This window comes from Canis lupus, chromosome 37 (assembly GCF_048164855.1).
Source record: "Canis lupus baileyi chromosome 37, mCanLup2.hap1, whole genome shotgun sequence".
Classification (NCBI taxonomy): Eukaryota; Metazoa; Chordata; class Mammalia; order Carnivora; family Canidae; genus Canis; species Canis lupus.
Window position 1 is genome coordinate 26405555 of NC_132874.1, and position 13101 is coordinate 26418655.

Below are 13101 nucleotides of genomic sequence, written 5' to 3' on the forward strand. Positions count from 1 at the left end.
TCCAAAAGGAAATACCATACACAGGAACCAGTTACTCCCCAATTCTGCCTCAGTTTACCCCCTAGCAACTATCTGTGTTCTGCCTCTATGGATTTAACTATTCTAGGTGATTAATAGAAATGGAATTTAATGATGTTTTGTATCTTTAGTCCATTTCTAAAAGGATTGTCTTCTTTTTATCCTTATAGGATATAGAAATAATATTTCTATTATTGTCAATAATAAGTTTTATAATTCTTTAATCTAGATACAAGTCCTTTGTCAGATGTATATTTAGCAAATATGTTCTCCTAATTTGTGATTATCCTATTCATTTTCTTTTCTTTTTAAGATTTTGTTTATTTATTCATGAGAGACACACAGAAAGAGGCAGACACAGGCAGAGGGAGAAGCAGACTCCCTGCAGGGAGCCCAATGCGGGACTCGATCCCAGGACTCCAGGATCACGCTCTGACCCAAAGGCAGATGCTCAACCACCAAGCCACCCAGGTGTCCCAGCCCTTTCATTTTCTTAATGGCATCTTTTGAAGAGCAGTTTTAATTTTGGTAATGTCAAAGTAACTTTTTGCCTACCCCAAGATTGCAACAATTTCTCTCCTGTGTTTTCTTCTCAAATTTTAGTTTTCTAAATGGGTCTATGATCTATTTTGAGTTCATTTTTGTGTATAGTGTGAGGTAACAGTTGAGTTTTATTTATTTATTTATTTATTTTATTTATTTTTTCTTTTTTATTTTTTTGCATATCCGGTTTTCCTACTACCTTTGATAGCAGATGAAAAGGACTAAAATAAGAAAAATGGAAGTGCCAGGGTAGCTCAGTTGGTTAAGTGACCAACTCTTGATTTCAGCTCAGGTCATGATCTCATGGTTATGAGCTTGAGCCCCACCTCAGACTCCACACCCAGCTTAAGAGTCTCTCTTTCCCTCTCCCTCTGTCTCTCTCTTTCTGGAAGGAAGGAAGGAAGGAAGGAAGGAAGGAAGGAAGGAAGGAAGGAAAAAAGGAGATAAGCAGAGAGGAGGGGAAAGGAAAAGAAAAATGATTAGTTGCAAGTCTGTTCAGGAAGTGATGATGATGTCCTATTCACTTACTCTGCACTGTCGAGTGGTCATCCCTCCCTATCCGTGGTATATAGTGATGCGCCACGGTAAACAGAGTCTTTCTGAGGAATTTCCTCATCAAGAGGAGATGTAAAGATATTAACATCTGAGGTTCCCCAGCCATAAAATGGCCCAGCCTGTTCACCCATGTGTTGCTCATGGTTGATGAGTTCTTCCAACTACCCATTGGGAGAGTCCAGGAAGATTGTTAGAGCCCTGTTCTTAAATAAGAACAGACAGCAGAAGCCTGAAGAAAGCTTCTTAAATGAAGTTACAGATACAGCAACCATAAAGAGGAGCAAAGAAAACATCTTTTAGAGCTTAAAATAGAACTCTTAGAAGTTAAACATATAAAAAGTAGAAATTAAAAAAAATAAAAAGTAGAAATTATGAAGAACCTAACTAGAAGCATTGGAAGACAAAGTTGAAGCAACTGCCAGAAAGAAGTGGAAAATAAGAGAGAAAAGTTAATAAAATTAAAGAACTAGTCCAGGATGTCCAATAACCAGAATGAAAAAAGAGAAAAAGTGAAGGGGAGGAAGTATCAATGAAATGACAGAGAAGTGACTCCACTGGAAAAGACCCATCAAGGAAGTATATTTCTCACCCAGTGCGTAGAAACAAATCTGTACGAAGGATTTTATCACCATGCAGTGTCCATGCCCTTGGAACTAGAACAGAGCTCAGCTCCTGCAGAGAAAAGAGGAAGACAAAAGCAGTTTTGGACTTGGAATGGAAAAATTATTTACAATCTAGAAATCTATACTTAGTCAAACTGCCTATAAAGTTTGAGGATAGACTATTGACAATTTCATGAATAATTTCAAAGATTTTAGCTCCTAACTTCCCCTTTTCAGGAAGCTAAAAGATATGAGCTACTAAATTGAAGTCAATTAAGAAAGGAAGATATAGGATATGGGAAATAGCAAATCTAACATACTAAAGCAGCAAAGTAAATCCGTCTGATTTTCTGACAAGAGATCCTAGGATGGCTATGGCGCTCACCAGTCCAGATGAGAATGAGGCAGAGGCCCCAAGAGAGTCTCTTCGGGGCATAGTACATGTGAGGTTCAGCACCCTGAAGGAACATTTTGGTAATTGGCAGAGGTGTAGAATTTATATTAAGTACATAGAAAACTAATTTAATGATCTATACAGAAAAGGAAAAGTGATCATGTTTTATTATATTTAAGACTACAGATTCCTTAAAGCATCCTTTTAATCTACATATTTTGGCATGTGATATTTTTATCAACTAGTTCAAAACACCGTTTCTTCTCCATGATGATTTCATATTTGACCTATGAGTTGAAAAGGATGTTGTAAAATTTCCAAATGGAGGATTTTTAAAAGTACATATTTTTTTTGCTTTCTCATTTAATTACACTGTAGGCAGATAATGTGTCCCATACAATACTGATTCTTTGAAATTAATTCAGACCTGCCTTATGGCCCACTGTCTAGTCACATTTTATAAATGTCCTATGTGTGCTTGAGAATTCACTTCTTCTAATTGCGGCAGTTTTTCGAATTGCCTATCCAACAAGTTAAAGTTGTTAGGTATATGCAAGTTTTTTCAGATCTTTACTAATTTTTTTCCTCAGATTGATTTTAACAGTTGGCATGGATGGGTTGAAATCTCCCACAATGATGTTGGATTTGCTTGCTTCTCCCTATAGTTTTGTCAGTTTATATTCTATATGTTTCAAGGCGGAGAACATAAAGATTTAGAATTATGTCTTCCTGGTAAATTGAGCTTTTTAAAAATCAATATTAGTCACCTCTCTATCTTAAACAATGCTTTCCCTCCTAGAATCTATTTAGTTTAGTCTTAAAATCACCTCTTTAGCTTTCTTTTTGTTAATATTTACCTAAAACATTTTTCCCCTCCCTTCCAATACTTCTCTGTTTCAGGTTTCCTGTCAACATAATTTTTGTTTCTTTTTTCCTTCAAACTGAACATGACAAACTTTGCCTTTTAATTGACAAGTTTAAATCATTTTTATTCCATTTCAGATGTACATACACTTGTGCCTACCATTGTACTTACTACCTTACATTTTTCTTTTTTTTTTTTTTTTTATGCTTTTTCTTTGCATGTTTTTGGAGGGTTTTTTTGTTTGTTTTTGCCTATGGTTTTCATTCCATTTTTTTCCATATAGTAATTTGGAAGTTATATACCCTATTTATGTTCTTTTTTTTAAAAAAAGATTTTATTTATTTATCATGAGAGACACAGAAAGAGTCAGAGACATAGGCAGAGGAAGAAGCAGGCTTCCTACGGGGAGCCTGATGCTGGACTCAATCTTAGGACCCCAGGATCATGCCCTGGGCCAAAGGCAGACACTCAACCACTGAGCCACCCAGGCATCCCTAGCCAGATAACTTTCAAACCATCCTGAACACCTATGAATTCAACCTGAGATATAAAGAAAGAACAGCTGTAACTCTAAAATAGAAGAGTGACCACTTCTTGCAAGAGAAGCACAGAAAGCCTTCAGAAGCCTTCAGGGAACAAAGACCTCACAGGGCAAATTGCGTACAGTGAGCCCGGCCACGTGGCAGGGGCAGGGCATCCCCGCTCAGGCACAGACACCTGAGAATCAGCGCAGCAGACCCTCCCCCAGAAGACCAGCTGGAAGAACAGGGGAAGAGCAAGTTTACTGAGCAAGCATACTGGAAAGCTCCAGGACAGAGGGAAAATAGTATATAGAACTAGAGGGTTTTTTTCTTATGATTCATTTACCTTTCAGATTAAAATTTTCCAATGCTCTTTCTTTTTTATCATAACAATAATATTTTATCAACTCTTCATTTTTTAAGTTTTTTCTTTTTTGACTTTCATATTTTACAATTACATGTTATAGATCTATTCCTCATTTTTGTCTTCCTTTCACTGTATTCAATTTAATTTTTGTACATATATGTAAATTTTGCTTTTAAAAAAATAATTTTGGAATTTATTGCCTTTTAACATACAGACCAAAATACACTCAGAACCAACTGGATCACCATTTGGGTCCACTCTGTGAGGTTATATTCTCTCTCTCCCACCATCTCCCTCCCCCGCTTTTTTTAAAATTTACTTTTCTTTTTCTTTTATTCTCTGGTCCCTGACTTCTTCGGATTTGTATAGTGTGTATTTTGCTTGGGTTGTGGTTGATGTTTTTGACTCTGTTTATTCATACAACTATTTTGCACTGGACAAAATGATTAGAAGAAAGAGTTCACCACAAAAGAACCAGAGATAATACTCTCTGCCACAGATCTATTGGATATGGATTTAAGCAAAATGTCAGAGGTAGAATTCAGAATTACAATTATTAAGTTATTCATTGGACTCCTATTAGACAAACGTTAGGCTTTCTCATTCTATTCTCTGTACTTCTCTTTTCACTCATATTTTTTATCTCAGCTGTCAACGTGCATTCCAGGTAATTTACTCAAATTTATAACCCAGTTCACATATACACATTCTTCAGGTACATGTAACCATTTGTTTATACCTATTCAATAACTTTGTAGTGTTTCCTTTTTGAAAGATCTGTTTCATTCTTTAAATCTACCAAGTCATATTGTATAGCTTTTTGTCTTGTATTTATATCTTTGTGATTTTACCTTTTTATTTTTTTATTTTACCTTTTTAAAATAGTCATACCATATTTCTTATCTTTTAATTCTAATGTCAGGTCCTCAGGAGGTCTGTTGTTTTTTTTTTCTTTACTCTTCCCACATAGTGGATTGTTTCCTTCTACTAGTGATGTTTTTTAAGATTTCATTTATTCATTTGAGAGAGAGAGAAAGAGAGAGAGCACAGGAACAGGAGAGAGGTGCAGAGGGAGAAGGACAAGCAGACTTCTTGCTGAGCATGGAGCCTGATGCAAGGCTTGATCCCAGGACCTTGGGACTTTGGACCTGAGCTGAAGGTAGACACTTAACCTACTGAGCCACTCAGGCATTCCGGTACTAGTGATCTTTATTCAAACACATGTTTGTTTGATTTTACTCCATAACAACTAATGATCAAACTAAAGGTGATTTCCTTTATATATAAGATTTACCTTTGCAAACTCTTGTGAATCAGGGGGGTCCTGTGAACCTGGGAGAATTAATCAGGTCTAGCTTCTAAGCAGTAAAGTTCGTTGCTTCAGATTTAGCATTCCTTTGTTCATCATTTGTTTGTCATCTGTTCTTTCCCAACATGTACTTTCCTATACACCCTCATCTTTAAAATAATTTTGTTCGTCACAGTCTGTTTGGTGGTGTTATTTACTGTCCTTTTTTTTCCAGCTTCAGTAAATATTTTCTGAGAATGTGCCACTTTTCAGTAAATATTTTTTGAGAATAAGTACGGCTTCATTTACCTGAATTATGAAATTCAGAGGATTGGAAATTCAGTCATAAACAGGTTTTTATAAGTGCAACTCGTTGAATTTAAAAGTTGGGAGGAATCCCATATGTCACTGGACATCCATCATGTCTGTGTTGCTGTCAGCAGGGATGCTGGTTTTTGTCCTGCTGGAGTATGCATGTCTGTAAACATGTACCGTCTCAGAGAAAGCCCCTTATTATTGTTCTCTTAATAATGTTAGACCAGAGCTTTTCTCCTTGTTGAGCATCCATAGGAAATAGAAATGTTTCCTGTTATAACAGTATAAAAATGGGGAGAGGGAATAGTCTCTTTTTGGGCAGTGGTAATATATTTTATTTGAAAGGATGATCTTTGTGTGCTTTTAAACCACATTTGACTTAGGGTTTAGTTTTTTGCCAAAGAAGAATTCTGTTTCCTTCTGTATTTTGTGGGTAGTGATCCAAACACCTGTAAGTACAAATCTAAAAGTACATATTTGAATTCAACTTTCTTTACCTTGATTTACCTATTCAGGAAGATGATTACAACGGATTTCTAGTGAAGGAGAAGTAGATCCTGATCTCTCTAGTGAATTAAAAACTGTCTCTTAAGGGTGCCTGGGTGGCTCAGCCATTGAGCATCTGCCTCTGGCTCAGGGCCTGATCCCAGTTAGGGGATCGAGTCCCACATCGGGCTCCCTGCATGGGAGCCTGTGTTTCTGCCTCTTTCTGTGTGTCTTGAATGAATGAATGAATGAATGAATGAATGATCTTTAAAAAAAAAAAAAACTGTCTCCTAAAAAATGTGAATACTTTTTTGTAGAGTGTGCCTTCTCGTGCAAGATGCCTATGGAATGTTCAGTGAAGTCTACTCTGAGGGCTCCATCTTAAAGGACCAACAGTTGGAAGGGAAGTCCTGCAGCCTGATGGGAATGAAGGTTCTACAGAAGGCCACCAGAGGAAGGTAAGGACACTCTGTAATAGCATCTAGTTGGCTGCAATGGCTGGTTCTTTTATTCCTGTTTTATGTCTTTTTTTTTTTAAGATGTATTTATTTATTTGAGAGAGAGGAGAGCACGCAAGTGGGGAGAGGGCAGAGAGAGAGAGAGAGAGGATCTCCAACAGACTCCACACTGAGCTCAGAGCCTGTGGTGGGGCTCAGTTTCATGAACCTGAGATCATGACCTGAGCTGAAATTAAGAGTCAGATGCTTAACCAGCTGAGCCACTCAGATGCCATTTGTCTCTTATTTATAAAGACAATAAACTAAGATCCTAGATTTTGCCTGTAAAAGTAGGCCAGAGCTGAGTCGAGCCCAGAAAGTACTTCTAGGGGAAAAAATTGTAATTGGCAACAAAAACAATTATACAGATTTGTTAATCCTAATTTTATTAAAAATTAAGAAGGTAAAAACTGTTATGTATGTGTGTTTTAATTCTAAAGGTTTGGGACGCCTGGGTGGCTCAGCGGTTGAGCATCTGCCTTGGGCTCGGGGTGTGATCCTGGAGACCCGGGATTGAGTCCCTCATCAAGCTCCCTGCATGGAGCCTGCTTCTCCCTCTGCCTCTCTCTTCTCTGTGTCTCTCATGAATAAATAAATAAAATCTTTAAAAATAATAATAATAATTCTAAAGGTTTTTTTCTGTATGTTTTCTTAGTTAAAAAACAAGATAGCTTTGCATGAATCAGTTTATGTAAATGAAAATATAACTTAGTGTAAAGGCATTTTATAAGCTTTAAATAAAACTCTTAAGTTGTCACATCTTTTTGCTTTCCATTGTAAGAAAGTTTTGTTCTCTGTCAAGGTTCATGGTACCACACCATAAATGTGGCTTTGGATAGGCAAAGTAGAATGGTACATAAATCTGGTCCAAACTATGACTAGTATATCTCCAGTAATCATCTTAAATCTATAAATTAGGAAAAAGAAGAAACATTTTAATGGCACTATCCAGTCACATAGAGAATTAGTGTAAACAGTGAATTGGGGATTTTCTCTCTTATGGTTAATCTCTCCTTCTTTGAATAGTGTGTTATTTTAACTCTTTTGCTGTTAATTTTTAATTTAATTATAGTAACATCTGATCTTATACCAGTATCCGAGAAATGGGGAAAAAAAAAAAACATTGTGAGTATATGATGTTCTGATTCTGAAGCAGTTATTGATAGCATCCTCCAGTGATTTGCATAATGAACATTGTGGCCATGGTCATTCTAACTTGTGGACATTTATTGACTCTTCTCCTGACTGACCTTTGTAGGCAGTCAGTGTCCCCAGAGGCCACAAGTCTATGTCTCATCTGCCTTTCGTATGGTACTGTGCGAGTGATGGCTCTTCCCAAGGGCTTGTTCTCCTGAGAGACATAGAAAGATCCCCTGTAAGCCCTGGGTAGAGAGATATGAGAACATTTTAATTGATCATGCAGATTTGTTGTATGAAAAATGCTTCCTTTTGCTTATAAAAGAGTGACTGTGTTATAATGTAATTGCCTTATGGATTGGAGGTGGAGAGAGGTTTGTCCTGATATTTAGAAAGCGTATCTACTATGTGAAAAGCTTAATTGGATCACATGAAACTTATCTGTATTTAAGGCTGAACCTCATTTAATCCTAAATTTTAGAATCACAAGCATCTGAAAAGACTGTATAGTTGCAGTACGTGGTGTCGCAGCCCTGACGTACTGACCTAACAGGGTGAATGCTCTCAGGGCCTTGTGGGAGGTAATCTTCCTGGGCGGGAACTCTACGCATAAGCCTCCCACCTGAGCACACCAGGATGCACATGGGCTCCCATCATGGGAGATCCTCCATGTGGAGCAGCAGAGTTGCTCCGGCTGCCAGCTGCCCTGATGGGCTGGAGGCCAGACAGAGGCTGCTCTGGGAGGCTTCTTGCTGCAAACTATAGCACGTAACTTCCTGTGGCAGTTGTACTGGTAAATGACAGAGCCACTGCGGTCCTGGCCTCTTTGGCTCTGTAAAGTCTGTGTTCTGTTACCATTATGCTTTATAGTCATATGTGTTCTTAATATTTAATCTGCCTTTTTGTTGGTTACAAGGGGAGCCCTACTACTATCTGCAACATTCCCATAGGAAATTTTTTTCCCACAGGAAATGCACCGAGTATTGCCAATAATTCATTTATAAACAAACTTTTGGAACCCATACCATTTTTAAGTTTGTGACTAAATATTTGATTTTTAATTTCTTCACGTATATAATTAATTTTATTTTGGCACACAGCTATCTAAGTAAATGTTTAGATTGTCTTTTTGTTCTTTTGGAAGCTATATTTCTTCAAAACAAATTACTAAATCGTTTAGGAATGCTGGATGTTATAATTGCCTATTAGTGATATCATCCATTGTCAGTCATCCATCCATGGCCCAGTAAACACAAATTGTCTCTTTTACTTTTTCCCAAATTATTGTGTTTCATGGCAACTCCTGTAAACTCTAACAAAATATACTTCTCATAAACCATTAACAAAATGTATTTACTTCCCAAAATTCAAGCTAAAATGATTAATTATAATTATATAATTCCAATATCTAATACAGAAAATAACTTTTTTGCCAACTGGAAAATAGTTGTGTGTTTGGGCTAAGTCATGAAGTCTCTTAGATTTTGGCTACCAGACTTCATCTGATCCTCTCTTCTAGTGATGGAAAATCACTCCTCTCTACAAAGGCTAGGAGGTAGACCGATGACCTCAGAGCTGTCCAATCAGACAGATGTGTTGTTGGACCAGTGTGCAAGGAATGCTGCTCTGTCCCCCTGCCTCATTTGGGAAGGCTTGCAGAAAAACAACAATCATATCTTTTGTATTTCTCTGACATATTTATGGAGTTGTATGTCCAAACTGACTGCTTAGAGTGAAAAGAGTCAGAAAAATAGTCTGGATTTAAAGGAAAAAAAACTACCATTTTCAAAAAACACTGTTGAGGCCTGTTCACTTAGCAGAATGTGGAGCTCGGCCTGGGCTTTCCTCCTCTGAAGAGCAGTCCTTGCTATTTGTCTAGCGCCTCTGTCCTCCCAGGGCACCTCCCCTGACCTTTGTCTTCCCATGTGGCCTATACCAGCAGTTCAGTGGTCAAATGAGCAGAAAAGTCACATGACTTTGAGGTCATAATTCTATATGAACTTTATCTTTTTATTGTTGATTATTATATGTTTTTATTTTTATATGATACGCCCATACTGAGGCGGAAAAGAATTTGTAAAAAAAAAAAAAAAAAATGTGTTAACCCCATAGGTATGGAAAATATAGCTAGCCAATACTTTGTAGGGGAGGAGAAATTCTTTCAGTTCAGAATACCTACTGGGTATTCGTGTCCCAACTCGTTAAAACCCACTAAGCTCTGTGTCTAAAATGACTAATTTACAGGTTCTACTTGATTGAGATCTGTTGACTGGCCCTTTAAGAGAAGACTTTATTAAAGAGTAGTCAGTGCTCACTATATACAGAAGGCGCTACCTGAATACCCAGAAGGGCAAGGAAGCAGTTGACATGATCCTTGACCTTGAGTTGCTTCCCTTTGAACAGAAAACTAGACAGGCACAAGTATTGGAGCAGCTAATGTTTTAAGTGACTAGATCCTAACTGGCTGATCTCAGATTTCATAAAAGAAGTTAGTGAGCACACATGCTTTAAACATCCTGGCCTGGCAGAAAGAAAAGTTCTCTTCAAATTGGTAAGATGTTATGTGTGAAGACATACGTGTCGGATCAGGAGAGATGTATGCAAAAGGGGAAATGAAAAGGTTTTTTGAAAAGATAATTCACTCATTTATTCTATAACCATTTAGTGCCTCTTTGTGCTGTGCCCCTGGCTAGTGGCTGTGACACTGAGCTCTGAGCTAGATTTTTGGGATTTATCCTAAACCAGAATATACTGAGGTATAAAGTCAATTTAGATAAAGCTGTAGGTCCTATTTTTTAGGGATCTTCATCAATCCAAGAGAAAATTGGGCCCCCTGAGAGATTTTGAGAGAAGAAAAGTAGAGGTAATAAAAATGAAAATGGAGTTAAGGTTATCCTGCTATTGTACCTATAATGGATTTAAGATAGAGAGAGAGATTGGGGGCGGGCTGCAGATTCAGAAACTTCTGTAGGAATTGAGGGAAGAAGAACAAAAAAACAGTTAGGAACTAATCTTAATTTCTGATACCTATAGGCAGCTCCACCAGGAGTGTAAAAATAGACCATTCCCTCTAAGAGCTCACCGGCCAGCAGGAGAGCCGGGGTGACCCAGGCAGACACTGACTGGCAAATGCCTAATACAAAGAGCTGTGGGCCGATATGATAGCAGCCACCTTTGAGGGAGGCTCAGAGGGCAGGTCAAGATTTAGGAACCCTGAAGAGAACAGGAAAGGCCTGGGGCTAAGTACTAGAATGAGGAGGGGAGGGAGGACTGTCTCCGTTATCTCCTTTGGGAGCCAGACTGAAGATAAGGAGAACTGCTGTCTGGTCAGCTTTCATGATAGAGTGAGGGGTGGGCACTTTGTGTGTGGGGTGGTGCATTTCAGATCAATAATTATTGTTTTAAGTATCAATTTTTGTTTTCAAGGTAACATATTAAGTACTGATAAATTTTATATCAAAGCCAAGTTTAGTTAATATGCTTAAATACCAACCCCATAGTCAGGATCCAAAAGTCCTTTACAAGGCCGCATGCGAGTCCCCAGCTAGCTGTACTTGTGGCGGGTCATCCCACCGCTCAGGCTCCTGCCGTGCCCTGGGCCTAGAATGCTGTGGTTTCCTCCTGGACGTATTTAAGGCCTGCCTTTCCCTCACAGGCTGGCCTTACGATGCTCCTGCACGAAGACCCCTGGCACTGGTAGCCAGCACTGTTTCCTTTATGTCCTGCAGGAGTTACTGCTTGGTCACCTCCCCTTCTCCACCTGGGCACCTAAAGGTCACAGTGCTACTCACTGCAGTGTCTATGCCCAGGACTCTGGGGTTCCTGCTGACCTATGTCCCACCAGAAAGGTATATACTTTAATATAAATAAGGGTGACATCATAGGCGTAAATTTGAGTGTGTTCATTTTTTTAGTAATAATATGCAAACATTAATGATTTTATGAGAAATCTTGGAATGGCTCTCCCAAGCTGGCCTGCACCATATGCCAGGCTCTGAATCACACCAAGACATCAGACCTTGTCTTGGTCGTTGTCACACTCCTTTGCCATGGTTGATTAGAATGCCTGGTGGCCAGTAGTTCAGACTGGCCTGCCAGTTGTTGGGCTCTGGGAGGGCAGGTGCTGTTTCTTGCTCACCATTATATTTCCTGGCACGTGATAGGCTCATAAAAATATTTGTGTAATGGACATTGATTGTGCACTTGGGTTTATCTTAGAATTTTCCTCAACAAGATTTAGGTGTATATTTTTGTAAGTAATAAGTGGTAGTTATTGGAGCTCAATTTTAGCAGGAAAAATGGAGACCATTGGGTCTCAAAACTTGCATCCAAACAGGTACATCCGTGTGAACATTTGGACATGGACCTTTGGTTTCCTCACAAAGTCTAAGGGGATATGCATGGGGTTGTGCTGTGAAAACACTTCATCAAGGAGAGGGAGAGTGTGAATGTCCATTACTCAGTATTTCACAGCAAAAATTTTTCCATGCATTGCACTTGGTTTTCTTGTCTTTCTTAGTCCTCACAAGAGTCAGTAAAGAAGACTCTGCTGTCACCTCCATCTTAGAGGTGAGGACAGTTGGCCCAGGATCACACAGTAGGTCACACATATGACAAGCTCCAGTGTGCAGTGTCCTGTGGAGACCCTTGCTTTCACTCCAGCTGAGTGTGACCCAGAGTACACAGAAGTGCATGGAAGGGAATCATTAGGATTCATTCAGTGCACATTGGCTGGGTTGGGTTAGGATTATTACTGAGGAACCATTTCAGATGCTCCTTTAACAGGAAATATGTGGTGGTGAGAGCTCTCCTTGGGTAAGACACTTACGTAGTAATTTCCTTCCTTTGACTTTCCCTCTTCAAAAAGGCCACCCTTTTAAAGAGCCACACACTTCCCATGGGGTTTGAGGTCCAGAATCTCTTTGTAAATTGCTGTGGTTGGAAACCCTCCTTCAAGGGATGTTCTTAATAATAATTTCATTATTTTGAAAAATAAAATTATTCCTGGGGTTCACTTAAGTTTCTGGAAGGTGAATAAAATGTCAGTGAAACAGAGTGTGCTAAATCTTGAAACCATTGATGCTCAAAGAAGCAAAAGGAAGCTCTCCCTAAATAAGCATCATGCTATTGATTTAAGCTCTTATTCAGTTTAGAAGTATGTTTTGTGTTTTCCCTACAGATTTTGTTTTCTCCCTGCCATTGTTTCTTAGCATGACTATTTTAATTCAAAATTAAATCTTTCTATTGTCCTTTAAAATGAGATTATTTTTGAACTCTATTTAACAATTGTACAGGGAAACATAAATAGAAGTTTAAGTAAGCAGATCTTTCCAAGATTGTATCCCCTCTTTTCTTCAACCTTTCTTGGTTATTGTGTATATGTTGTTTTTGTGTTCTGGTGTATTTCTGTCTTGACATCATTTCTTAGAGAATTTCTTGTGTACCTGTGCTGCCCACACCCCCTTATTTTGGTGCTGTGGTGTTCTGTAATATGAAGACACCCAAATGGACAT

The 13101-nt window shown here is 38.5% G+C and overlaps 1 protein-coding gene across 12 annotated transcripts in view; it reads left to right on the forward strand.

The window, feature by feature from the left end:
• The window catches only part of SPIDR (scaffold protein involved in DNA repair), a 434037-nt gene that overhangs the window by 367462 nt on the left and 53474 nt on the right, over positions 1 to 13101 (forward strand). For all 12 annotated transcript variants that reach the window (XM_072813794.1, XM_072813796.1, XM_072813795.1 and 9 more), the window contains one exon: positions 6272 to 6412. In XM_072813794.1, the coding sequence (XP_072669895.1) occupies positions 6272 to 6412 (141 nt within the window). The remainder of the gene's footprint in view (positions 1 to 6271; positions 6413 to 13101) is intronic.